The sequence below is a fragment of the Malus domestica genome, chromosome 01, assembly GCF_042453785.1.
Source record: "Malus domestica chromosome 01, GDT2T_hap1".
NCBI classification, from domain to species: domain Eukaryota; kingdom Viridiplantae; phylum Streptophyta; class Magnoliopsida; order Rosales; family Rosaceae; genus Malus; species Malus domestica.
The window spans coordinates 21,419,364-21,446,883 of record NC_091661.1 but is presented as its reverse complement, the minus strand read 5'-3'; the positions used below and the strand labels follow the sequence as shown (position 1 = coordinate 21,446,883).

The 27,520-nt window shown below is 39.0% G+C and overlaps 2 protein-coding genes across 4 annotated transcripts; one reads left to right on the top strand and one right to left on the bottom strand.

Annotated features, from left to right (window-relative positions):
- LOC103411418 (protein NUCLEAR FUSION DEFECTIVE 4-like) lies at positions 1 to 6,632 on the top strand. Its single transcript, XM_029100177.2, has 2 exons — positions 1 to 1,296; positions 6,033 to 6,632. The coding sequence occupies exons 1-2, from the start codon at positions 107 to 109 to the stop codon at positions 6,565 to 6,567; spliced, it is 1,725 nt and encodes a 574-aa protein (XP_028956010.1). The 5' UTR covers positions 1 to 106; the 3' UTR covers positions 6,568 to 6,632.
- A 1,514-nt stretch (positions 6,633 to 8,146) lies between these two features.
- Positions 8,147 to 17,246, bottom strand: LOC103429163 (probable LRR receptor-like serine/threonine-protein kinase At3g47570). 3 transcript variants are annotated; one of them, XM_070824749.1, is made up of 7 exons: positions 17,145 to 17,246; positions 16,741 to 16,793; positions 15,761 to 15,850; positions 14,866 to 14,927; positions 13,840 to 13,921; positions 9,416 to 12,141; positions 8,147 to 8,804 (listed from the first exon to the last, which is right to left on the bottom strand). In XM_070824749.1, the coding sequence occupies exons 6-7, from the start codon at positions 12,132 to 12,134 to the stop codon at positions 8,377 to 8,379; spliced, it is 3,147 nt and encodes a 1,048-aa protein (XP_070680850.1). In that variant the 5' UTR covers positions 12,135 to 12,141; positions 13,840 to 13,921; positions 14,866 to 14,927; positions 15,761 to 15,850; positions 16,741 to 16,793; positions 17,145 to 17,246; the 3' UTR covers positions 8,147 to 8,376. The 3 variants fall into 3 exon arrangements, with proteins under 3 accessions (XP_070680850.1, XP_070680840.1, XP_008365527.3); XM_070824739.1 differs by lacking the exons at positions 16,741 to 16,793; positions 17,145 to 17,246 and adding an exon at positions 16,153 to 16,264; XM_008367305.4 differs by lacking the exons at positions 14,866 to 14,927; positions 16,741 to 16,793; positions 17,145 to 17,246 and adding an exon at positions 16,153 to 16,264.
- Between the last annotated feature and the right edge of the window lie 10,274 nt (positions 17,247 to 27,520).

The following is a 27,520-nucleotide window of genomic DNA, read 5'->3' as shown; positions in this document are numbered from 1 at the left end:
TCTCTCTCTCTCTCTCTCTCTCTCTCTCTCTCTCTCTCCCCATTTCAATCTTATATATCTGTATCAAGCCAAAGTTACGTACTACTGATCATCAAAGACAAAAGAAATGGAGGTGCGCAGTTGTGTGGACATGAAGGGCCTTGTCCTACAAGTCCTCAAAGGAAGATGGCTCATGGTTTTTGCTTCATTCCTAATGATGGTCACTGCCGGAGCAAGCTACATGTTCGGCCTCTATTCCAACGACATCAAGTCCGTCCTTGGCTATGACCAAACGACACTCAACTTAATCAGCTTCTTCAAGGACTTAGGAGGCAACATTGGCATCTTTTCCGGCCTAATCAACGAGGTCACACCGCCTTGGGTGGCCTTATCAATCGGTGCAGTCCTAAACTTTTTCGGACACTTCATGATTTGGCTTGCTGTTACACAAAAAATCCCCAAACCAAAAGTTTGGCACATGTGTATGTACATCTCTATAGGGTCAAATTCACATACTTTCACCAACACTGGAGCTCTTGTCACCTGTGTTAAGAACTTCCCCGAAAGCCGGGGTGTTGTGTTAGGCCTTTTGAAAAGCTATACCGGTATAAGTGCAGCTGTGATTGCACAGCTCTACCATGCTGCCTATGGCGATGACACAAAGTCCTTCACTTTGTTGGTGGCTTGGCTTCCTACAGCAATCTCTTTCGCTTTCATTGGAACCATTCGGATCATGAAGGTTAGTCGCCGCCCGAATGAGCTCAAAGCTTTCTATAATTTCCTTTATATTTCACTTGCCCTAGCAGCATTTTTGCTGATTATAATTATTGTTGAGAAAAGTTTTAGGTTTAATCAAAGAGAGTATGTTGGAAGTGCAACTGTTGTGCTCTTTTTGCTCTTTTTACCACTTGGTGTGGTAATTATGGAAGAATATAAAGTCTGGAAGAGCAAGCGAGATTCAAACCAAGAAACCATTTCCTCTCCAACCCCACAGTTATCATTTACTGTTCCATACAAAAAAGTTTCACCCTGGAACAAGAATATTTTTACCCCACCAGAAATTGGTGAGGACTTCACTATTTTGCAAGCACTTTTCAGCATTGAAATGCTGACCTTACTGTTGGCAACAATCTGTGGCCTTGGAGGCACAATGACCATGATGGACAACTTGGGGCAGATTGGAACTTCTTTTGGATACCCCTTACGAAGCATCCGATACTTTGTATCCCTTACAAGCATATGGAATTATTTAGGGCAAATATCCGCTGGTATAGGCTCCGAAATCTTCATCACAAAGTACAAATGGCCTCGGCCTCTCATCTTTGTTAGAACCTAGAACCTAGCAAAGAATCACAGTAAAACCAAGTTCAAAAGCTTGCATAAACAACCAGGGAGAATTCTCATTATTGAAAGCATCAACACCGGCCATTAAATAGCCTTACAACTTATCAGAAGGTAAATGAAACTGCCCACGATTTTACAGGACCTACAATCGTGGTAACGACTACTTGGAAAACAAACATTCAGCGTGTCCCTTAAGACTAGGACTTTATTAGACTCCTACGTGGTTAGAAACCCTAACAACTAGGAACCCTAGCAGCAAGACTTATCTGCTAACGGCTAGGATCCCAACAACTTTAACATCCTCCCTTAAACTGAACACTACAGATGTTCAGTTTATCCCTGGAAACTTGCAGACACCCATCAGTTCTCGCATCTTTAGAAAAGTGTCAACCTTCAGAGGTTTAGTTAACACATCTGCAACTTGTTCTTGCGATGAACACTGTGCCAGCTCTAACACTCCATCCTTGACCAGGTCACGAAGGAAATGAAACCTTATATCAATATGCTTGCTTCGACCGTGCAGTACAAGATTCTTTGACAGTTTGATAGCCGAAACATTATCACAATACACTAAGGTTGGACCATATTGCTCCTGATTAAGACTCTCCATGATTCTTCTTAACCAAACAACTTGGCATGCACTCGATGCAGCAGCTATGAACTCTGCCTCAGTAGTGGATAGAGTAACAACTGGCTGTTTCTTTGAGGACCAAGAGACAGCTCCCGAACTCATCATAAACACATAACCTGAGGTGCTCTTCCTGTCATCTTGATCACCTGCGTAGTCGCTATCGGTGTATCCAGTGAGTTCTTCAGTTCCTCCCTTCTTGTAGAATATCCCCAGGTCAACCGTCCCTTTAACGTATCTAAGAACCTTTTTTGCTACCTGTAAGTGTTCCTCAGTTGGACGCTCCATGTATCGGATGATCAAGCTCACAACAAACATTAAATCAGGTCTCGTAGCTGTTAGATACATGAGATTTCCCACCATCTGTCTATAGACAGTGCTGTCAACTTCTACTCCTCCATTCCTTGTGAGTTTTAAACCAGGCACCACTGGATTTTGTACTGGATTACACTGGTCCATGTTAAATTTCTCCAGGACCTCTTGAGCATACTTCCTTTGTCCGATAAAAATTCCATCAGATCTTTGTATAACTTCGATACCAAGGAAGTATCTCATTTTTCCGAGATCAGTCATGTCAAACTCAGCAGTCATAGACTTCTTAAATTTCTCAAACATTGTTTCATCATTACCAGTGAAAATAAGATCATCAACATAAAGGCATGCTATCAAGATCTTACCTTCTCGTGCTGTCTTGATGAACAAGGTATACTCGTGAGGGCATTTGTTGAAGCCTTCTTCGATGAAATATGACTCTATGCGACTATACCAGGCTCGAGGGGTCTGCTTAAGTCCATACAACGCCTTTTTGAGTCGGTACACCTTTGATTCATGCCCCTTCTGCTCATATCCAGGTGGCTGATCGACGAACACTTCTTCTTCTATCTCCCCATGCAAAAATGCGGACTTAACATCGAGTTGATAGATCCCCCAGTTCTTTTGTGCAGCAAGAGAGATTACTACCCGAATGGTGTCTAAACGGGCCACTGGTGCGAACACCTCTGCGTAATCAATCCCATATTGTTGACAGTAACCCTTAGCAACCAATCGAGCCTTGTACTTATCCACTTCTCCATTCTCCTTGAGCTTTGTCTTAAACACCCACTTCACCCCAATAGTTTTTCCTCCTGGTGGCAACTTTACCAGTTCCCATGTATCGTTCTTCTCAATGGATTGTATCTCCTGATCCATAGCATGTCGTCATTTCTCTGACTTCACCGCGTCTTCGTAGGTTGTGGGATCTCGATCAATGAATAAGGCCAAATGAGCCATTCCATCAATCTCTTCATCAGATAATCCTTGACCTGTCTCATAATCCCTCATCCATATTGGTGGTCTTCGAGTTCGTCCCTCATGAGGTGAGGTTTCATCACTTTGACTCCCTTCTCCAACCATCGTGCCCTCGTACTCAGACTCAGATTCTGGTTCGTCTCCAACGTCATTGCTATCAAACCCTGGATCACTCGTCACTCGTGGGCTGCTAATTTCCTCATCAGCATTCCACTCTAGGTCTGCCACTATCACGTCCTTGTAGTTGTCACCCCAACTCCATTGCTGATCCTCTTCAAACACCACATCTCGGCTTATAACAATTTTCTGAGAAACGGGTTCATATAGTCGATAAGCCTTAGATTCTTCACTTACCCCAAGCAAAATGCTTTTACAGCTCTTGGCATCGAGCTTCACCCTCTTGTGATCAGGTACATGAGCATGAGCAATGCATCCAAAAATTCTGAAGTGATCCACAGAAGGTTTGCGTCCATTCCATGCTTCTTCAGGTGTCTTGTTCTTCACGGCAAGGGTAGGACATCGATTTAACACATGTACAGCCCAATTTGTTGCTTCAGGCCAGAAGCTTTTTGGAATTTGTTTGGCAGATAACATGCTCCGCACCATGTTCATAATGGTGCGATTCTTTCTTTCCGCCACTCCGTTCTGTTGAGGGGTGTAGGCCGTAGTTAACTGCCTATGTATCCCATTCTCACGACAGAAGCTTGCAAACTCATGCGAGGTGAACTCGCCTCCTCGATCTGTCCTCAAACTTCTGATGAATGCCCCAGTTTCTTTTTCTACCCGTGCTTTGTAAGCTTTGAACATGCCAAATGCTTCTGACTTCTCTGCCAAGAAGTAGACCCATATTTTCCTGCTGAAATCATCTATGAAGGTGATAAGATACCTTTTGTTGCTGTTTGAGATTGGATTGATGGGTCCGCATATGTCAGCATGTACTAATTGAAGTGCCTCAGAGGCTCTCCACATGCTTTCTTTTGGAAATGGATCTCGCTGTTGCCTGCCTACCAAGCAATCTTCACACACCTTTTGAGATGCTGCGAACTGAGGTAGTCCCTTCACCATTTTCTTCTGCTGAAGCACCTTGAGCCCATGCCAACTGAGGTGCCCATAGCGATGATGCCACAGCTGTGCTTGATCAGTTGTTTGAGAGGAGAGACACTTCTGCTCTTCAGGACTGCGAGCCACCACTGCAAACATTCTGTTGGTGCTCATCTTAGTCTCCATGATTAGACCTTTTTCAAAATGAAAGATCTTGCACCTTCCTTGTTGAATGAGAACTGTGAGCCCCTTCTCCTGCAGCTGACCGATACTTAGCAAATTATTCTTTAAGTCTGGTACATAGAACACACCTGTGATCACATGTATACGTCCATCTACCTCCATTCGTACACTTCCTTTGCCTTGCACAGTCAGGCTTGAATCATTTCCAAGTTTCACTGATTCTTTGAAGCTATTGTCAAACTCGCTGAACAAATCCATCCTTCCACACATGTGATTGCTGCATCCTGAGTCAAGAAACCATGTGTGCTCCATCCCCTTGAATTCCACAAGTGCCATTAACAGCATTTCTTCCTTTGTTTCTACGTAGTTTGCCTTTTCCTCCTTAGATTTCTTAGGGCACTCCCACTGAAAATGCCCTAGGTCATGGCAGTGATAGCACTCTAGGGTTGACTTATCGAACCCTAGCCTTCCTCGTCCTCTTCCTCTGCCACGATAAGTTCCACGACCACGTCCTTCTTGCTGGACTCTATGAGTAACTTGAAGCGCCTGTTCTTCCTCCACATGGCGGCTTATCCTTTGTTCATGCACCAGAAGGCTACTCTGGAGTTCATCTATAGACATAGTGTCTAGGTCATTTGATTCCTCAACTGAGCACACGACATAGTCATATTTCGAGGTCATGGACCTCAAAATTTTCTCGATGATCACTACATCATCCATCTTCTCTCCGTGGGTTCTCATCTTGTTGGCTATGGCAAGTGTTCTCCCGAAATAGTCATTGACTGTTTCTCCATTCTTCATGTGCAGCACTTCGAATTCCTTGCGAAGGGCCTGCAGTTGAGCCCGTTTCACACGTGCAGTTCCTTGATACTTCTGTTTCAAGGAGTCCCATATGTCTTTTGCGGTGTCCTTCTTCAGAATGGTCTCCAATATTGACCTATCTATGGCTTGGAACAAATAGTTCTTGGCCTTCAAGTCCTTCAACTTTAGTTCATCTACGATCTTCTTCTGTACTTCACTGGAATCCGATCCTCCTGCTGCAGCAGTGATCCCAAGTTCCACCAAGTTCCAGTACTCTTTGGAACGGAGAAAGTTCTCCATAAGCATACTCCAATGATCATAGTGTCCGTCAAACCTTGGAATGGCTGGTTGTACGAAACTGTTTTCAGACGCCATGTTTTGTTTCTTTTCACTCGAACACCTGGGTTACAAGCTTTCGATCAGGCCCCGTAGTGGGGCTCTGATACCAGATGTTAGAACCTAGAACCTAGCAAAGAATCACAGTAAAACCAAGTTCGAAAGCTTGCATAAACAACCAGGGAGAATTCTCATTATTGAAAGCATCAACACCGGCCATTAAATAGCCTTACAACTTATCAGAAGGTAAATGAAACTGCCCACGATTTTACAGGACCTACAATCGTGGTAACGACTACTTGGAAAACAAACATTCAGCGTGTCCCTTAAGACTAGGACTTTATTAGACTCCTACGTGGTTAGAAACCCTAACAACTAGGAACCCTAGCAGCAAGACTTATCTGCTAACGGCTAGGATCCCAACAACTTTAACAATCTTCACTGCAATCCTCTTGCTCTCATGTGTCGGTCATCTTCTAATCGCGTTCAACGTCCCGTATGGTCTCTATGTTGCTTCAGTGGTAACCGGTTTCTGTTTTGGTGCTCACTGGCCGCTAATTTTTACCCTAATTTCGGAGCTTTTTGGCCTCAAATATTACTCAACTTTGTACAATTTCGGAGGGCTGGCAAGCCCAATAGGGTTATATTTGCTCAATGTGAGGGTCGCAGGGCACTTGTATGACATGGAAGCTAAGAAGCAAATGGTAGCTTTAGGGCTAAGGAGGAAGGCTGGGGAGGAGCTGAATTGTGTTGGGGGGCAGTGCTTCAAATTGTCCTTCATTATAATTGCAGTGGTGACATTTCTGGGGGCACTTGTTTCTTTGGTTTTGGTGGTTAGGACAAGGAAGTTTTATAAGAGTGATATTTATAAGAAGTTTAGGGGGGAGGTGAGCGTGGCTGATGAGACAGAAATTGTGGTTGCTAAGAATGGTGTGGGAGCAGCAGAAGCGAAATTTGTAATTGTGTAATTTGTAATATTGTGGGTGCAATAATATAAGGAATTAATAAACTTATCGAATTACTTATTATATCACTTGGACGCGTGTGGCAATTAGAATTTTTTTATTTCTTTTTCTGTTTGACAATCTATTATTTGTCGTTTTTTTTTTAATTATACATATTTTAGTTATTATTATTTACTACATTTCAAAAAATAATAAACTTACTAACCATCTTACCTGGACTTCTTTTTTTTTTTTTTATGTAATTTTTTTTTTTTTTTTTGAAATCCTAATGAGAGGAAAGGGTAGTTTGAATATTATGAAAGCTTTACCCTTTTCACTTTCTTCCTTTATATATATAGATGTAGAATTAATTGTAAGTGGGGAGTAATTTGGTGAAGTACTTTTTTTTCCCTTCTTTTTGGAGGTTTTTAATGAGGGTTTCCTTGCTCTCCCAAATTTCATGTACTCTGTTATTTTTACAGAAATGAAAATTCCAGTTTAGATCAAAAAAAAAAAAGTATGTAGAAATTTATATGCGTTTATTGTTATTTCTGACATATTATTAGTTTACCAACATACAAAAGAATGAAAGAAAAAAAAAAACCATGGCATTTCCACGTGTTGCATGAGCACATGACAACCCTTTTTCTTCTTTCTTTGGTCGAAAATTATCAGCATGACAAATTAATACCAGAAACTAGAGTAAGATTAAGTAGGCAACACACATTTTAATTTTAATTTTTATTTAGTGATGCCATGGCATGCAAAAGAGGTGAAATTTTTTCTTTCATTTATACGGCTTTTTAAGTGGGGAGTTACATATATTCCAATCAGAAATTAACATTTGCCCGGAGAAAGTTCGTCCGACAAACTAAATTTCATCGGATCAAAGTTTTAGTCCCGATGAAAAAAAAAATTTGATCAGACAAAAGCAATCAACCGACCAAATTCATTGTCATATGGATAAGTAATGAAACTTCAGATTTTTTTAAAGTTAATGGAAGTTAAAGAGTGTCCTAAATGTTGAAATATACCACATCGGGCATAGATAGAGAAAAATAAGAGTTTAAATATCTTAAAACACCACTCCAACTAATACCGAGTTCTTTTGTGATAAAATCTCAGAGATGTCAGACTTTGCAAATGATAATTAATAAGTTTAGAACAATATCGATGTTGTTGAAATTGTGAGCTTTTGGCCCGTCTCTCTGATAATTTGACACTAAAATTGTTAAAAGAATAAAACCTAATGTCCAAATTGAAATATTAAAATCACGGTGATAAAATGTAATATGAGTCCAAACATAGAAATCAATATGTGAGTATGAGTGCGTAGTGGTAGATGTTGGATTAGGTTAGTTGGCTACAACATTGTATTTGGCTTTTTACACTCAAGTTTGGATCTCCCCATCCTCTCTTAAGTTAGACTTGAAAAATTATCAGTAGCCATTGCTGGAATGGTGGACTGCCTACTTTGCTTGGGCTCAAGTTTAAATCCCTCCTCGTAAAAGATGTTCAATACGTATGCACTGTGGCATTTCCATCCATATTAACAGGAGACTGCATCTGCTGCTTTTGTAGAGAAAGTTACAGAGTTTGTGCATAAGCTTAGAAATATAAAGATTTTATCTTTGCTAATAATGGCTAAAGTTTCAGAGAAAACTTTGATCCCAACAAGTTCTTCACATTTGGAATAATAATACATGACTTTTGACAAATGCTCTAAACTGCATAATCACTGGTTTATCAGGTGCTTACAAACTTTCAAGCCACATATATGGAACTCTGTCCTTCTTTAACAAACACATCATGCATTGTCCTTGTTAAGTCTTCTTAAACTTTGAGATACGAGTCTCTAATTGAACTCATTTTTCTGACAACCGCATCCATAAGCATCCGCTCCCTTGGTGATATTGCACAGCAAGAGAGCCCTATCTGCATAACTGCAACCAAGCATTCCTCAAACTTTTTTGCTTTAACTAGATCACGATTGTTACGTTTGGGTGCACTTTTTTCTTGTAGTATGGCAATATTGTGTCCGTCATCGTTAACATCACCATCCCCTTCAAGGTTGATGAGTAATGAAGGATCAACAATGTCCATCACGCGGTCTGGCAAAGCCATGGTTACAAATTGGTAAATGCTTAGACCATCATTGAACATGTCATCCGTAGGTCTTTTTCCTGTGAACATCTCTAGCAACAGTATCCCATAGCTATAAACATCTCCTAGTATGGAAACTTGGCCTCCCGTGCCATACTCTGCCAGACATACATACAATAAAATGTAAGGAAAACTAATGAAAAGGGCTTGAAAACTTTGAGTTTTAATGATAAAGACAAAATAAAGGATAAAGTGAATAGTACCAGGATTGACTTTTTAGTGTAAAAATGTGGTTTTTCGTTAAAGTGAACAGTACCGGGTGCTTTTCGTTAAAATTCCCTAAAATGTAATATGCAATTTACTTTTAGAATTGATATCATATTTCAAATTTTTATGTTATTTTCTTTCCAGTAAAAGCAAGCAGCAATATCTTTTCATAAACAGAGTTTTGGGGCTTGTTTGGTAGAAATTATTGGATTGAAAGAGATAACTGTCTAAATTCAAGGCCTATTGGAGGTAGATTAGAATGGTTTTTAATTTTGAGGGTATTTCAGACATTAAGAAACTTCTCCCTTCTAGTCCTCCGATTTTGCGTTCTTCTCTTACCTTTAAGTTGGTCGCAATTTTTTGCTTTTTTTTCTTTCAACATACCTTGAAAATAGTGTCTTATCTATTCCTATCCTATCATGTATATCAAACGACACCTCAATTAGCTGGATTTAGTAATAAGTTACTAGGAAGAGGAAACACAAATGATAGCAACTCATACCTGGAGGAATGTAACCTATTGAACCCTTTAGCTGAGCAGACATGCTTTGACTGAGGGAGAGATCATTTGATGCTTCCAAGAGGAACCTTGCTAAACCAAAGTCTCCAACATGGGCTACCATATCTTCATCAAGAAGTACATTGCTCGGCTTTAGATCACAATGAACAATGGGGGTTTCACAATGGTGATGCAGATAATCTAATGCAAAAGCAACACCAATGGCAATATCCAATCTTCGGATAACATTCAATCTCTTACTTGAAGATTGCTTCTCATCTCTTGGATACAACCATGAGTCTAAACTTCCATTTTCCATGAACTCAAAAACTAAACTTTTGAAATCTTTACCCTGATTATCAATGCTTGAGCATGCTGTTATGATCTTGAGAAGATTGCGGTGCCTTATACTCCTTAAAGCTTTGCATTCATCAATGAAACTCTTGGAAGCTCCTTGTTGTTGAAGGTCTAATACCTTAACAGCGACTATCCTTCCATCACTAGGAATTACTCCTTTATAAACGGAACCAAAACTTCCTGAACCAATATGATTATCCACAGAGAACCCGTTTGTTGAGTCAACGAGTTCTGAGTAGGAAACAGCTGATTTCCAATCCTTGTAAGAACGTGAATTTGTTGGTCTACCTCTAGACTTTTTGAGCATTGAACAAGCACCAAAGAAGCATGATAGAGCAATTATGAATGCTAGTGCACAAGTTGTAGGGATGAGTACTTTTGAGGAAAGTAATCCTTGAGATGAATGGTTATTTTTCTGGGAGCATGGAGGCAGATGTAATTGTGGGATACCACCACAGAGCCTATGATTTCCAAGAACAGAAACACCATTGGCATTTGCAAAGATTCCTTCCTTAGGCAACTCACCCACAAAATCATTATATGAGAGATTAAGATACTTGAGAGCTTTAAGCTTTCCTATGAAATCAGGGATCTGTCCAGATAAGTTATTGCTTGAAATGTCTAGTTCTCCCAAGCCTCTTAAATCTTTAAGAGATTGAGGAATTGTTCCTTTCATGTTATTACCTTGTAAATACAAGCGCTCCAAACTAGTGCAACTGCCAAGGGTGCTCGGGATTTCACCTGATAACTTGTTTCTCGATACATCTAGCTCCGTGAGATGAATTAAATCGCCCACCTCAATAGGCAGCGGACCAGTCAAATAATTGGAAGACAGATTCAAGGAGATTGAGAGAGTCGAAAGCCGAATAAGCTCTGTAGGTATGGCGCTTGTTAGATTATTATCACCAAGTTTCAGTACTAATAGATTTTGGCAGTTTCCAAGAGTTGGAGGTATACTTCCCTCAACCCCACTTTTCTGCATGTAAAGCCTTGTCAGTGAAGTTATGTTACCAAGGGATGGCGGGATTGGCCCAGAAAATTCATTACCATCCAAATACAGTTCTACTAAGTTTTGAAGCTTCCCAATTTCATTAGGGACACTACCTTGCAAATAGTTAAGTTCCACTGCTAGAATGGTCAAGTTTATAAGATTCCCAATGCCGTTAGGGATGCTTCCATGTATCATATTTTGCCCAAAAGTAAGATACTCTACTTGGGTCGAAAGGTTGGCTATGGACATCGGGATTCTTCCTCCAAAATTATTACCTGCGAGACCCAGCTCATCCAAACTAGTACAATTAGCCAAGAAACTGATAAAGTTCAGGTCACCAGATTTTCCGATTCCCAAGTGATTTGATTCAAGGTTCAGCCAAATTAAGCTTTGCAAGGTTCCGATATTTTCACCAGGGACTATCCCAGCGATCTTATTTCCTGCAAAATCAATCCCCTGGAGTCTAGAAGCATTTGACAAAGATACTGGAATATTTCCGGTGAAATTGTTCTTACCCCAAGAAATTTCTATGAGGTTAGGAAGCATAGTGCCAATATTTGGTGGTAGCTCTCCATGCAACTGGTTATCAACAACACTGAATATACGTATGGAGGAAATATTATAGAATGAAGAAGGGACCATACCAGATAGATTATTCTCCGCAGCTGAGAATTCTACCAAACCTGCCATATGCCCCAACTCATTTGGTATGCTTCCTTGCAAATTGTTTTCCTCGAGATAAAGAGTCCCCAAAGAAGATAAGTTCCCTATCCAACCTGGGATGGTTCCACCGAGATTGTTACGAGAAATCACTAGAATATTTAAATTTATCAATGCAGTGAGCTGGTTTGGAATCGGCCCAGTAATCAAATTGGATTCAATATTGAGCAATCTTAGCAGTGTGCAGTGCGACAGATTAGTTGGAATTTTTCCGTGGAAAGTATTGCGAGATAGGTTGAGATATTGTAGGCTTCGAAGACGACCAATTTGTTGAGGAATTACCCCATGAAAGTTGTTGCCATTCAAATTGATTCCAGTAAGATGAGTAAGATTTCCAATGGAAGGTGGAATGGAGCCTACCAACTTCTGAGCTTTCAGGTTCAGAATCAAGACTCTTTCGGTGGAACGGTTACATGTAACTCCAACCCAACTGCAAAAATGAAGGGAACGGTTCCACGAGCTCATGACGTCGAGAGGATCTTCAGTTATTCTTTTCTTGAAGTCAAGCAAAGCCAAGCGGTCAGATTCATTTCCAAGCAGAGTAGGGCTGCGAAGTGTGGTAGATTCCGGACAGGTGCTCATCATACATAAAAGAATGAAGCCATGCAGGAATTTGAACAAAACAAGCTTGCCATTGGTATGTGGATGCTCCATCTTTGTTCTAAGACACAAAGCAAATCAGAAACCAAATTATATATTTTGGTCCACTTTAAAAACCAAGTTTAATGTTAGTATGTTACACGAGTGCATAAAAAAAGAAAAAAGAAATGTAGTTACATACTAGATAGTGATGGCCGCGAGTTGCTGTGGGATTATAAATTGGATGGATAATTATATTTCTAACATTGCAGTATATAAATTTTAACTAATAAATGTGCGCATAGAAGCAATTTGTCATGATCAAGGAAGAAAATATCGATAATATCGGAAATATCGGTAGTCCGAAAACATGGAAATATCGATAGAAATATCGGGATAATATCGATATCGATAAAAATTACATGGAAACCACGGAAATTGTAAGAAAAACTTGGAAATTTTTAATGAAACTTTGCAGGATGTTTATTTAGTCAATTATCTATTAGTTTGTCACAAAAAATTGGAAGGAAATGCATTGCATGATGGATTTAACTGATTTAAGTTGATTATATAGCGAGCTGGCAAATTTTTCACTCTTTAAGGTTCAAATTTTTCACTCTTTCCCTGAAATTATATATTTTCACTTTTTCCCTGAAATTGAGTCCTTTATCCTAATCTAATCTGGACCCCCAGATTAATTTATATGTTCACTCTTTCCCTAAAATTATATAAATTGTGCAATTGAGTCCTTTATCATAATCTAATATGGACCCTCCATCTTGATTCTCACTCTCTGTCACGCTGCCACATGGCAGACCACTAACCCTCACCCTATCTCTCTCTCTCTTTTCCCGAGTCCCTCTCGGACCCCTCACTCTCTCTCAGTTCACAACTCTATCTCTCTCTCGAACTCTTGTTCTCTCACCCCATTTTCTCCGGCGCCAACTCTGGCTTCGGCTGGAGTCGGTCGCCCTTTCCCCTTTCCTCCTCCTGTTTTTCTCTTGTTTTTCCTTCTCGGTCTGTTCCTCTGTCTTTTCTTCTTTCTCTTCTTCTTCTGTTTTTCTTTTTGCTTTCTCCTCTGTTTTTTCTTTTCCCCCCTGCGTCCTTTCCCGATCCGGCCATGTCCTCCTACCCACCCCCAGCGGCGATCATCCTCCTTCATCTTTCAAATCCGGCATGCAGCTACTTTCAAACCGCGTTTGCTGCGGTATTTCGAGAGGCTGCGTTGAGATCCAGTGTTCTCACCGGCTCGGGTGCTCCGCACCACCACCCTTTCAATGTCTCTCATCGTCGTCGGTTTCGGGATTCGGAGTTCTGGGTATGTTTCTTAATGGGTGGAGATCCCGAGTCGCCGCCGATCCGCAGTTCCCCTTCAAGGTTCTGATGGAGGAGGTCTTTTACAGTCGACCAGAGTTGTAGAAGCTCCGGCGTTCTTCTCCGATTAGCACAGTGCCAAAATATCGACATTATCGAAAATATCGCGATATTTTGACGAAAATCATTTGGATAGTTAAAAAAATATCGGACCCCAAAAAAAACGATAATATCGGCGAAATATCGCCGATATTATCGATTTTATCTTCCTTGGTCATGATGCAGATGTAGTGAATATTTGCTAAACTATGCAATGAGATCGTCTTGCTGGGGATAAAAAGATATTTATACAAACAATTAGAAATCATATAACTGTAAATGCTAAGTCATGTGATCTAATTGTTAAAAAATTTGTAAACTGTTTATGTATCAAGAAATGAAAAGCATATGGATAGTGAGTAGTTACTTGAGCTGAGAGTTTAGATAATGTTTTTAAGAGCGGCAAAAGTTTTGTTGCATTGTGCTGGTTGCAATGGGATGCCTTCTTTCTGCACACAGAGAAGTTTCAAATGTATGTTAATATTATTAGGCTAGTTCAGGTTTATAACATTTGAGGCAGAAAATAAGTAATGGGGGAATGTAAGAGAGGAAATAATTTTTCTGAGAGTATCAATAATACTTGTAATATTTTGGCTTCTGTCAACCATCCAAAGTTCTCATTATTCATGATGAAGAACAATCAAAACCCAACAGAATAGAAGGTGATGCTCATAGTGTCTATGAAATGAATTAATAACCTTCAAAGCAGTTTGTCCCAATATGTTTGTTACAGCGGTTGGGAAGGAGGAGAGAGGTGGATATCATACCCATTTAACATGCCATCATTAAAAGTTTGGTCAAATTGAGGACCAGCTTCAAGTGGCTGTTCTTCAAAGTGAGACTAGTTTTAATATTTAAATACAGAAGAGATGTTTGTTCAAATGCCTAAAAATTAAATAAGAAAAGGCAGAAAATATTGTTAATAGTTAAAGTGACTAAGATATTGATACTGACTGGAATTGCATGAAAAATCTGGTTGACTGTCGCCATTTAACTCTATATACAGTTTCAGTCTTTCCATTTGTAGGTATTCCAAGAAGCTCAAGCATTTGCTATAAAACTACTTTTACTAAATAGTTGGTAATGATTTAAAATGCTTGACCAAGAAACTAAAAGAGACGTTGCACAAAGAAATTATACATATTTGAAAAGAACTCAACCGATTGAAAAAATTTGATGGAAAAAACTAATGACGGGATTTCAGGCATCAATATTCCTTAAACTTAAAATGTTAGAAAAATTTTACATAAAAAATGTTTCATCCATACAGCTTACAATTTTTTGTATTTGCACGTGTTATGTTTATAAAATGATATATATTACCTAAGTTTCATAAGACAAAAACTTCAGAACTTCATTCATTTTATAAAATAGAATAAAAAATATGACTGACACTTTTAAGGCACGCTCCAATGTTGATATAAAGTTGATAGTGAGTTGATTCGTGGCTACCAACTGTAAATGAAAAAATGTAAATGTTAAGTTATGTTACATGTTTAATTGTTTGGTAAATGCTAAGTTATGTTATTATGTTTAAATATTAAAACTGAAGACCTTAAATTCATAAGCTATCCAAAACTTAATAAGCTAGTCAAAATATAGCATCCATCATGACAATAGCACTAAAATTAAGTTGTTTTGTTTCTGAACATTTTCTTAGCAATCAAGTGGAGGAAATCTATGTTAAACTAAGCAGGCAGTGGTGGTTAATCTATGTTCTTTAAATTTATAATTTTTTTAACATGTGAGTTGATCATTACTTTTTTTTAATTTGCTTTGGAAATGTGGTCAGATCATGTTGTCTAAAACAATTGTTAACATATTATTGTAGAATATATTATAGCGAGGAGTAGAAACCTGCAAGCTAGTGGCTCCAAGACCAAAAAAAAACTGTACAAACCCAAATCAACTAAGTTACAAAACAACTAAATATGCAAACAACATCAGAGTCTATGTAGCGATCTAGTTTTGTATTTTGTAATTAAATTTAATCTCAAATTTTTGCCCAACAATGGAACCATCAGAGGTTGTGCAGCAATAGTGCACAACAGTTTAGTAAACACCATAAGAGAATAGGGATAAATTGAATACTAATACATACACATCTATCAGAATGGTAAAACTAAAAGAAATTAAACATGTAACATAATTCACACCAATAAACCATCATTCAATTTGAATTTTGAAGTAATCTGTCCATATTGCCTAAACTATTTAAACAAAAGAGAACAAATTTACTGGAAAAATTCTAATTTTTCCTAATATGTTAGTAGAGAACAATTTCTTACATGTTTTAATACATCCAGAAAAATGGTTCTTTTTCCTTATGAATTTGACATGGACACCTGCAACTCCCCTATAGAAATAAAAAAAACAACCTGAAAAATTAAAAGGAAATGATTAGACCCAATACTCTCTGATGAATTCCAACAAATTGAATAGGGGTTTAGATAAATAGGCAGAAATAAAAAAAAAATGCATTCAAATACATGAACAAAAGATATTAAAACAACAAAAAATCAAGAGAAATCAACTTTGCAGTAAACTCTGGATCCCAAACAAAAAAAATTATTCCTTCTCTATTTCCTTAGCTAGCCACCACTCTCAAAATTCCTTGATCCCTTATATCTCACAAACAGAAACACATGCATGTCCATTTTAGGGTTTCTTAGTTTCTTACCCAAATCCACCAATTTGAATCAAATCTCTGCAACACAAATGTGCAACATTCAATGGTTCTTCTTTCGTGTCTTCTTCAGATGGATTTTTGTATCACTCATAGAGAAATACAATGAAAGATCAAGTCAATTACGCACTCGAGGTTACTACAACATGAAGCACAACCACTTTGCATCACTCATAGAGAAATACAAAATTTTAACAAAACCCCATTAGTCAAAATTCAAAATTTCATAAAAAATCGAGAAAGAAACACAAACTTATTGATAAAATTCAAGAACTTTAGTCAAATCCAAACACACAAAAATCCAAATTTCATAAGAAAATCAAGAAGAAAAAAAATAGTAAAATTACTGGTAAAAATCAATAATTTTTTTTTCTTCTAAATATAGCTTGTCAGAATTTTGGCACTACTTTGTGAGATAAAAAGGAGGCAACTTTGGAATCAAAAGTATCAACTTTGGCCGCGACGAACTCGTCCCGGAACTTCAGAAACCCAAATAAAAAAAATCAATTTTTCATTCAATAGATGTAAAAGTATAGTAGAAATCGATTATATACATGTACATAACTGTATACATAGATATACCTGTAGAAGAAACAGAGCGACCGACTGAGAGGAGAGAGGTTGATTTGAAGCTGCTGTGAAAAAATTCGTCCATGGGGTCAAACTACCTCTCTAAATAATGAAACAGTCCTTACAAAACTCAAGGCTTGAAATAAACACGCTAGAAATTGGCCAAAACCCACAACATAGCCTAACTAAAAATCTCACCGATTAAAAGTTTCACCCAAAAAAACACACTCTCTCTCTCTCTCTCTGATCAAACGAAAACTCCAAAACCAATTCAATGGTTGATAACAACCCATAACAGATTCTGATTTAAAATTGAACCCAGAAAAATTAAAAGTTTCTTATATTTAAATTTCAACAAAACACAGTCCATGCAGTTAGAAAAATAAAGTCCCATATAAGAGATTGGAATAACTCACCGCAAAACTATCCAGTTTGAGACTGAGCGAGATGAAGAGAGAAGATAGCAAGAGAGACCAAACGACTGAAGAAGTGAAGAGCGATAAAAGCACGAAGAGAACGACAGACGCGAGCAAGACGAAGAGCGAAGATAGTAAGAGAGACCAAACGACTGGAAAAGTTGCATTTTCAAACTGGAATGTCACGATAGCGCGAACTCATTTTATACAATTGACTTTGAGTAATTGACTTTGAAGTTTTGCCCTCCTTATCGAGAAATTGGTGTGTCTTCAGACTCCTCACGGAGAATTATGGGTTTATCTTTTGGTATTTCAACTTATTAAGGTCATATATGGGATTGATTTTTTTTCATCAAAAACTGGTTCACTTTAAAGTTAAGTAGTAAAAAAGCGTGGTAAAAGTAAAATATGTTGCTTATTTTAAAATCAATGGCTCCCAGACAATAACATTTAAAAACAGCATGTAGGTTACTTTCAAAAGCTGCTTTAATAAAAAGCGAAATTAAGCCTTTAATATATTTTTTTAATTGTTATAATACCTTCATTAATTTGTTTATTTTTACCATTAATTTTACTATTCCAAACTATTAAAGAAAAAAAATCAGAGAACCACATTATCTGTATGGGCTGTGTGTGGATAATCAAGAAGGGCTTTCTGTATTAATTTAAGAACTTCATACACGTCTTCTTAATTTGCAGCAATCGGATCGATTGAATTAAAAAGAAATTAAATGACATAAATTAATAAGAAATGTATGAAAAATAAAAATAAGTGTGCTGTAGGGTCAATAGTCAGTCAATGGAAATAAAAATAAGTGTGCTTTAGGGTCAATAGTCAGTCAATGGAAAGACCATCATGGCCAAAGAATTATTGGCCGACTTTAAGGTTTAATACTCAGTCAATGGAAAAACCATCATGGCCAAAGTATTATTGGCCAACTTTAGGATCAATAGTCAATCAATGGAAAAACCATCAGGCCAAAGTATTATTGGCCAACTTTAGGACCAATAGTCAATCAATGGAAAAACCATCATGTCATTGATAAACCATCATGGCCAAGTGGGAGAAAGTAGATGAGGGACTCATTCTTCACATTTCACATTCCCGTTTTCGAAGGGAGTTTATTGTCTGACCTCCTAAGTAAGACGGATTGAAATACGTATACAAAAATTTGGTTATGGACTCAACATCTCTGATTGGATTTAGTTGGTTCAACGAACCAGCAATGTCATCACATCTTATTGTACTCCGGAAAAGTAGGTGAAGTCAACCGATTTCGCTGAGATTGGCCATTCTTGTTCCACAAGGCACGGGAACCTGACCTCATTCGAGATCATACAAATTTTCTATTGTTAGAGATTCTTACAATTTAGGAATTGGAGTGCAAGTAATCACACTTCAGAGAGAAAACAATATATGGCCTTAGATATTTTCTTGGATTTTCCCGGTTTAATACGGAATCATTATTCTAAAAGGTCTATCCCCCGACTGGGTATAAATACACCCATCTAAGGTTCATCTTTGCTAATACACAATTTACACACTCTTTTCATTCTCTTGCCCACTACTTGAGTCTAAAACTCGTTTCGGAGAGTCTTTGGCCAGTACCTCATGTTGACTGCGATTATTTATTTCTTTTCAAGTAGCTAAACTTGCTTAGCTCTTCCGCCTACAGCGGTGCGCAATTTGGGCTCCAACAATTAAGATGAGAATATCTCAAGCATATCTTGTGTTATCATGTATTTTAATTTGTTTAGGTGTGATTAGTTTGAGATACCTTCACCTTAGCTTCCCAATTGAAAGTATAACTCTTCTCGTGCTTCTAGGGGTCCCTTCCCATTACAGTACGTATGCTACGTAGCACCTGATTTGGATCCTTTGAAAATAAGAAATGGGATAATAAGTTTGCCTGGCCTGGAGGAATTTAGCCAACCGAATCCTTGCATGCAATGAACGTAATAGGTCGAGAAAATGGCAATCATGCAGACAAAGTTCTTTTAGGAAAATAAAGAGTAAGAAGCCTCCGGAATGGAGACCAGTTGGCTACGGCAGTATGTCTGCCCCTTTACGCTCAAATTCAAATCACCCATCTGTGTGTTAGGTTGTGAATTTTCTTACTATCAAGGTGGGTAGGAAGCCTCTGGAAAGGAGACCAGTTGGGAAGACAGCAACAAGTAGATCGACTCCAGAGGAACAAGCAGCGCACGCGCACAAAAATAAAGTTGTTGCTTTGGAGGCCAATAAGTTCTGTGTTTTTAAGGACTTCAGGAATTTTTTTTTCCACAATTGGTCAACGGTTATAATTTCTTGTGTTCTTAGCATGCGTTTGATCTTGTGTGTGGCGTTTTGGTTGTTTGGTTGTATGAGCGAGTTATGAATGTCCTTGAAAACACAAGATCTTGTAAGAAGCGTTTGTTAGTTTGTACAAGTTAGAATTAGAATATCGCATGACCAGAAAAGGACAAAAGAAATGTGGAATGGTGGACTTCCTACGTTGCATGGGCTCAAATGTGGATAGCGATGTTAAGGATACTGATCAATGAGCTAAACACGTACAGCAGTGAGAACTGAGAAGGTATCTGATATTATTGTTAGCGTTTGTGCATAAGCTCGAAAACGAAGGCTTCTGTCCAACAATTTCTTCACATATGAGATGCATGAGTTTATCAGATTTTAAACAGAATCGGATAAAACCAAGACAATTCTAAAAAGCTCCATACAAACATCGAGTCATATAAATGGAAAAAGAAAAACAGAAAACACGCACAAAACAACGATGACTTCTCATGTGAGGCAGAGTGGCGGAGGTCGAATTGCTTTGGGGAGCATACAGTGGACAACATGCTTGTTCAGCAATGTTCATTCTCCTTTGAGCAGCTTTGCTTTGTCCTCCTTAAGTCTTCTTAACTTTGGGGTACGAGTCTCTAATTGCACTCATTTTTCTAACAACCGCATCCCATATGCATCTGCTCCCTTGGTGATATTGCACAGCAAGAGAGTCCTATCTGCATCACTGCAACCAAGTATTCCTCAACTTTCTGCCTTCACCGGTCTGCCATTGTTACTTCCGGTGGTGCAGTTCTTTCGTGCAGTATGTCATTGCCGTATCTGCCACTGTTAACATCACCACCTGCCTGCTTCGAGGTCAAGCTGTAATGAAGCATCAACTGTTGGTATATGGTCCAGCCCATGATCAATGTTCTAGATTATTCTAGTAAGCAAGAGAGATGGCTGGAGCATGCTAGACAATTCTAGCATGTTATTAAGTTGATGGAAGAAGCTAGAGAGTACTAGCTTCCTTGGTTGCAAATGGAAAGATCTAGAAGCCACACTTTTGTGGCTAGTCTAGATCTTTCTATGCTAGAGGTTTGAAGAATACACTAGAAACTAGTAGAATGCCAAACCCTCACCTATAAATATGGGTGTGATGTTGTAGTGAACCAACAAAATCAAGAGAGTAGTGAGTAGCAAAGGATCAAGTCCAAAGCTAGAGTTCCACTCCAAGAGTGAGAGTGAGAGTGTTCCACTACACATTGTGTGAGTGAAGTTTAGTGTGATAGAAAGTGTGTGTCCTACTTTCTTGTATCCATCAAGCCTTGTCTTTGGCTTGGTAAGACTACTTTTGTTGTACTCATCTTTTCATATAGTGAAGATTGATCCTTGTTTGGTGGACGTAGGCATAAATTGCCGAACCACATAAAATTTTTGGTGTCCATTTTCTACTTTACTTTGTGCATTCTCTATCTTGTAGTACCGACATTCCTAACAAGTGGTATCAGAGCCAGGTTGGCTCGTACTACGAGATGGAAGGAAGTGGCACTATGATCAAACTCACCAACTCCAATTGGGTAACATGGAAGCCAAGGATGGAGGACATTCTCTATTGCAAAGATCTGCATGAGCCAATTGAAGGAGATGCCGCTAAGCCAGAGAGCATGTCCGATGCCGAGTGGAAGAAGATGAATCGTAAGGCTATTGGCACAATTAGACAATGGGTGGACGATAGTGTTTTTCACCATGTGTCTAATGAAACCAATGCTCGCGAGTTTTGGACGAAGCTTGAGTCCTTGTTCGAGAAGAAGACCCCAGCCAAGAAAGCCTTCTTGATCAAAGAGCTCATCAATGTGAAGTACAAGGATGGTTTAAGTGTAGCAGAACACTTGAACAATTTCCAGAATATCATTAACCAGTTGGCTACTATGAAAATGACGATCGAGGACGAGCTACAAGCGCTCTTGTTACTTGGATCCTTGCCAGACAGTTGGGAGACCTTTGTGGTGAGTATAAGTAACTCTGCTTCTAATGGTGTTCTTACTCTTGATAATGTTAAAAATAGCATGCTCAATGAAGAAACAAGGAGAAAGACTTCTGGCACAGATAGCAGCCAAGTATTTGTCACAGAGAACCGCGGAAGAAGCAAGAGTAGAGGGCCTAGAGGTCATGGCAGGAGTCCTAGCCGATCCAAGTCAAGGTTCAGGGGTGCATGCCACCATTGTGGCAAAGAAGGCCATATGAAGAAAAATTGTCGAGTTTGGAAGAGAGAGCAAAGGGAAGGAAACAATCAGAAGAAAGATGATACTGGCAATACCACTGCTGTCATATGTGGTGATGTACCAGAAATATTGTCTGTTGGTGAATGTCTGCATATGGGCAACTCTGACAGAGACATTGAATGGATCTTTGACAATGGAGCTTCCTTCCATGCTACGTCCAAACGGGAGTTCTTCAGTACATACAAAGAAGGTGACTTTGGCATAGTGAAGATGGGGAATGAAAGCTATTCCAAAATTCTTGGAATTGGTGATATCTGCTTAAGAACTAATCTCGGCTGCCAATTGATGTTGAAAGATGTGAGACATATTCCTGATATACGTCTCAATCTGATATCCATCGGTACCCTTGATCGACAAGGATATTATCACCATATTGGCGAAGGAAAATTGAAGCTTACTAAAGGCTTAATGGTGGTAGCAAGAGCACGACTTTGTTGTACGTTGTACCGGTCAAATGCCAAGGTTTTGAAAGGTGAGTTGAATGCTGTGGAAGACTCATCTCTAGACTTGTGGCATAAGAGGCTAGGCCACATGAGCGAGAAAGGCCTACAAGTTTTGGCAAAGAAGTCTCATATTCCCTTTGCCAAAGGTACGTCGTTAAACTCTTGTGAGCATTGTTTATTCGGAAAACAAAGAAGAGTTAGTTTTTCTGTTCCATCTACAAAGAAAGGAAACTTGTTAGATCTTGTTTATTCAGATGTGTGTGGTCCCATGGAAGTCGAGTCACTTGGAAGAAATAAATATTTTGTTACTTATATTGATGATGCTTCACGAAGGGTGTGGGTGTATTTGTTGAAATCCAAAGACCAGGTGTTTCAGACATTCCAGGAGTTCCATGCCATGGTGGAGAGGGAAACTGGGAAACCTCTCAAGTGCCTTCGTAGCGACAACGGCGGCGAGTACACATCTCACCAGTTTAGAGAGTATTGTGTAAAACATGGCATACGTCATGAGAAGACAGTTCCTGGAACTCCACAACATAACGGTGTTGCTGAAAGAATGAACCGAACCATCATGGAGAAAGTCAGGTGTATGTTGAGGACTGCAAAGTTATCTAAGCAGTTCTGGGGTGAAGCTGTAAGGACAGCCTGCTATTTGATCAACCGATCTCCATCAGTACCATTAGGTCTTGATGTTCCAGAGAGAGTATGGACTGGTAATGATGTGTCTTACTCTCATCTGAAGGTGTTTGGTTGCAAAGCTTTTGTGCATGTGCCCAAAGAGCAGAGATCGAAGTTAGACTACAAAGCTACACCGTGCATCTTTCTTGGTTATGGCGGTGAAGATTTTGGTTACAGATTATGGGACCCATACCAGAAGAAGTTTATCCGAAGTAGAGACGTGGTCTTTTATGAAGAACAAACAATTGGGGATTCGGATAAAGAGGCACAACCAGATGGCGCAGTCAGAGGAGTTGATCCATTAGCTTCAGATGAAGAAAGTCACGATGACATCCCTGAAGCAACTGCCAATGAAGTGCCTGCAGAATCAGATAATGCTAATCAAGAGGAGCCTGATCAAGATGTGCCAAACCATGAGATTGCTGATCAGGGGGAGCCTAGTCAAGAAGAGCAGATTCAAGGAGAACCCAATCAGGGGGAGCCTCCAGCCCTACAAGAGAATGAAGATCAGGTCAGAAGATCCATCAGAAGTCGAAGACCGTCTACCAAGTATTCTTCATCAGAGTATATCATGTTGACTAATTATGGAGAGCCCGAAACATATGAGGAGGCCAGAGCTCATAACGACAGTGACAAATGGATGAAGGCAATGGAGTCGGAGATGGATTCCTTATCAAAGAATGATACCTATGAGCTGATGGAGCTTCCAAAGGGCAGGAAAGCATTGAAAAACAAGTGGGTGTTCAAATTGAAAAGAGACGACAACATGACAAGGTACAAGGCTCGTTTGGTTGTCAAAGGTTTTGGTCAAAAGAAAGGAGTTGACTTTGATGAGATTTTCTCACCGGTGGTGAAGATGACTTCCATTCGAGTTATCCTTGGTATGGCAGCAAGCGTGGATCTTGAGCTCGAGCAGTTAGATGTTAAAACTGCATTTCTCCACGGCAATTTAGAAGAGGAGATATACATGGAGCAACCCAAAGGCTTTGAAGTCAAAGGTAAAGAAAATTTGGTGTGCAAGCTCAAGAAAAGTTTATATGGTCTTAAGCAGGCTCCGAGACAGTGGAATAAGAAGTTCAACTCATTCATGGTGAGTAATGGGTACAAGAGAACTCATGCTGACTCTTGTGTCTATATCAAACAATTTTCTGGCGGTACATTCATCATCTTATTGCTTTATGTTGATGACATGTTGATTGTCGGACAAGATGCTTCTATGATTAAAAAGCTCAAAGAAGAGTTATCTAAGTCCTTTGACATGAAGGACTTAGGGCCAGCCAAGCAGATTTTGGGCATGGAGATAATTCGTGACAGAAAATCCAAGAAGTTGTGGCTGTCACAAGAAAAGTATGTTGAACGGGTGCTTGAAAGGTTCAACATGAAAGCAGCCAAACCGGTAAGCTCACCTTTAGCCAATCATATCAAGTTGAGCAAAGAGTCGTGTCCAAAAACATATGAAGAAAAGGAGAAAATGGCAGTTGTTCCCTAGTCTTCAGCAGTAGGAAGTATCATGTATGCAATGGTGTGCACACGGCCAGATATTGCTCATGCAGTAGGTGTGGTGAGCAGGTTTCTCTCTAATCCAGGGAAAGACCATTGGGAAGCTGTTAAGTGGATTCTCAGATATTTGAAGGGGACTTCTAAGATGTGCTTGTGCTTTGGCGGTTCCAAACCAATCTTGGAAGGATTTACAGATGCTGACATGGGAGGTGACCTGGATGGCAGAAAATCTACGTCTGGGTACTTGTTTACTTTTGCAGGGGGAGCCGTGTCTTGGCAATCCAAGTTGCAAAAGTGTGTTGCTTTGTCTACAACCGAGGCTGAATACATAGCCGCTACAGAAGCATGCAAGGAGTTGTTGTGGCTGAAGCGGTTTCTCCAAGAGTTGGGTTTTAAGCAAAGTGATTATGGCGTTTATTGTGATAGTCAGAGTGCTCTGGATTTGAGCAAGAACACTGCATACCATTCACGCACCAAGCACATTGATATTCGTTATCACTAGATTAGAGATGCTATCGAGAACAAGATGCTACAGCTGAAGAAGATTCATACCGATAATAATTCTTCAAACATGTTGACAAAGGTGGTCACAAAATCAAAGTTGGAATTCTGCATTAAGGCTGCTGGGATGGACTCCAGGTAACTTGGAGTCATGATCGGAATTCCTCCCTCATGGACTGGAGGGGGAGATTGTTGGTATATGGTCCAGCCCATGATCAATGTTCTAGATTATTCTAGTAAGCAAGAGAGATGGCTGGAGCATGCTAGACAATTCTAGCATGTTATTAAGTTGATGGAAGAAGCTAGAGAGTACTAGCTTCCTTGGTTGCAAATGGAAAGATCTAGAAGCCACACTTTTGTGGCTAGTCTAGATCTTTCTATGCTAGAGGTTTGAAGAATACACTAGAAACTAGTAGAATGCCAAACCCTCACCTATAAATATGGGTGTGATGTTGTAGTGAACCAACAAAATCAAGAGAGTAGTGAGTAGCAAAGGATGAAGTCCAAAGCTAGAGTTCCACTCCAAGAGTGAGAGTGAGAGTGTTCCACTACACATTGTGTGAGTGAAGTTTAGTGTGATAGAAAGTGTGTGTCCTACTTTCTTGTATCCATCAAGCCTTGTCTTTGGCTTGGTAAGACTACTTTTGTTGTACTCATCTTTTCATATAGTGAAGATTGATCCTTGTTTGGTGGACGTAGGCATAAATTGCCGAACCACATAAAATTTTTGGTGTCCATTTTCTACTTTACTTTGTGCATTCTCTATCTTGTAGTACCGAGGTCAAGCTGTAATGAAGCATCAACAACGTCCATCACATGGTCATATTGACACAATTTAACCATCTATTACTAGGTGTTGGATTTTATCATAAAAGCTCTTGGTGATATTAAGAGTGGAAACTCTCATATATAAATTGTATATTATTTTGTCATAATCCTATGCTCCAACATTTGTTGTTGAAAGTTTGATACCTTAACAGCGACTATTGTCATCACTAGGAATTACCCCTTCTTGAAGTTTCAAAGTCATGAGAAGTAATATCTGCTTTTAGTTGGGCACCTCTAATAGGCAGCGGGGTCTGCTATCCCCTAAATGGTGTCTCCCTTTTGTCTTCACCTTCATTTTTTCTGACACGAGGGGCCCTCTCATAGAGGTTTATATTTCTGGCAGAGGATGTTCTCAGGACCCAAACCCTATGATCCTCCAGATCCTTCTTCTTTAAAGGCTGAGTCGGCGTCGTAGCCTCCCCGAGCTGGTTATTAGCAAAGTCGTGATAGTCGTCGACGGTCGTGGTTGTATAAAATTGTGCGTGTAGAAGTTTCCCTGTAAACAAACAAAAAAAAAGTGAAAAAGAAGAAGCAAAATTGAAGAAGAAGGATTATCGAAGAAGAATATTTGAAGGAGAAGAAGAATAAGAAGCAAAACTGCAGAAAAGAAGGAAGAAGGAGGATCCGGAGAGTTTAGGTCCGGAGAGGATTCTCTCCCCATATTTCCCAAAATGGGCTCCCAAATTTGGGTTTGTATGTTCAATATATTTGGGCTCGGGTCTGGGTGTTTTTCATTGCTTGATGCTAAATTTTGGGTTTTAGCAGCTTTGGTTGGAGTTGGTCTCCCAAGAGAAATGGTTGGATCTATTAACAATTATAGAGTACACATTTTGTTTGTGAATAATTTCTCTTAATAAGTGTATATTTTTTTTTCTATACTATTATTAAGAGAAGCCTCCTTGTCAATTCCTCCCCCCCCTTTTTTTCTATCTTGTCCTCCTTATGTAAATATTGTGTATCAAAAGTGTTATTAAGAGAAGCTTCATTGTCAGCTTTTTTCCCCTTTCTCTTAATAAGTGCATTTTTTTCTATACTATTATTAAGAGAAGCCTCCTTGTCAACTTTTTCCCCTTTTTTTTCCTATTTTGTCCTCTTTATGTAAATATTGTATATCAAAAGTGAGGGTAAAATTGGAAAAATAAGTATATGATTGTTATTTTCTCAAAAAAATGGTAAAATAGGAAAAATAGGGATATGATTGTCATTTTGTCAAAAGGTACAAAATTACTATTTTGCCCTCATTTTTGTCAATAATGTGCATCAAAAGTGAGGGCAAAATAGAAAAGGGAAAAAGTTGACAATGAGGATTCTCTTAACAATATAGAATATATACTTAACAGTTAGACCCAAACACTTTTCTCGTTAATTATTTTTATAAAAAAGCCATGATGAAAATTTCCTTTTTTTTTTCGGAAAATCATGGTTAACAAAGGTGAGTGAAGGCACTAAAGCTAAAGCTGGTCTTGTGAAATTCGATATATTTGTTGTAAAAATAATTTTGTTATTGATGTTTTACCTTGTTTGGATTTATTATGCAGTTTGGGTCTAGTTTTTTGTGAGCAAGTGCGTTCCTAATTGTTAATATAATTGAAGTATCATGATCATGTGATATTCTTATGTAATTTTTTTTTGTTATTATTTATGCCCCGTTGTTGAGAAAAAAAATATGAGTCAAGGCTATACCCGTTCTTCTTTAGATTCATAAACAATTCTTTTAATAAATTTTCCATATTTTCGAAAGGGAAAATCCAAATTTGTAGCAACAATACTTGTTTCCACAATTGGCCAAGCATAAACTTGATTTGACTTTAATACCCACGCGCCAACAATTAAGCCAAAGCCATTAAAAACATAGAAACAAAGGACAGAACT

Excerpts from the sequence above, each read along its gene's own strand:
- LOC103411418 (XM_029100177.2), top strand. The coding sequence starts at position 107 with ATGGAGGTGCGCAGTTGTGTGGACATGAAGGGCCTTGTCCTACAAGTC. Across the intron at positions 1,297-6,032 it reads TACAAATGGCCTCGGCCTCT|AATCTTCACTGCAATCCTCT; the intron begins CATCTTTGTTAG and ends AACAACTTTAAC.
- LOC103429163 (XM_070824749.1), bottom strand. The coding sequence starts at position 12,134 with ATGGAGCATCCACATACCAATGGCAAGCTTGTTTTGTTCAAATTCCTG. Across the intron at positions 8,805-9,415 it reads AATAGGTTACATTCCTCCAG|AGTATGGCACGGGAGGCCAA; the intron begins GTATGAGTTGCT and ends TATGTCTGGCAG.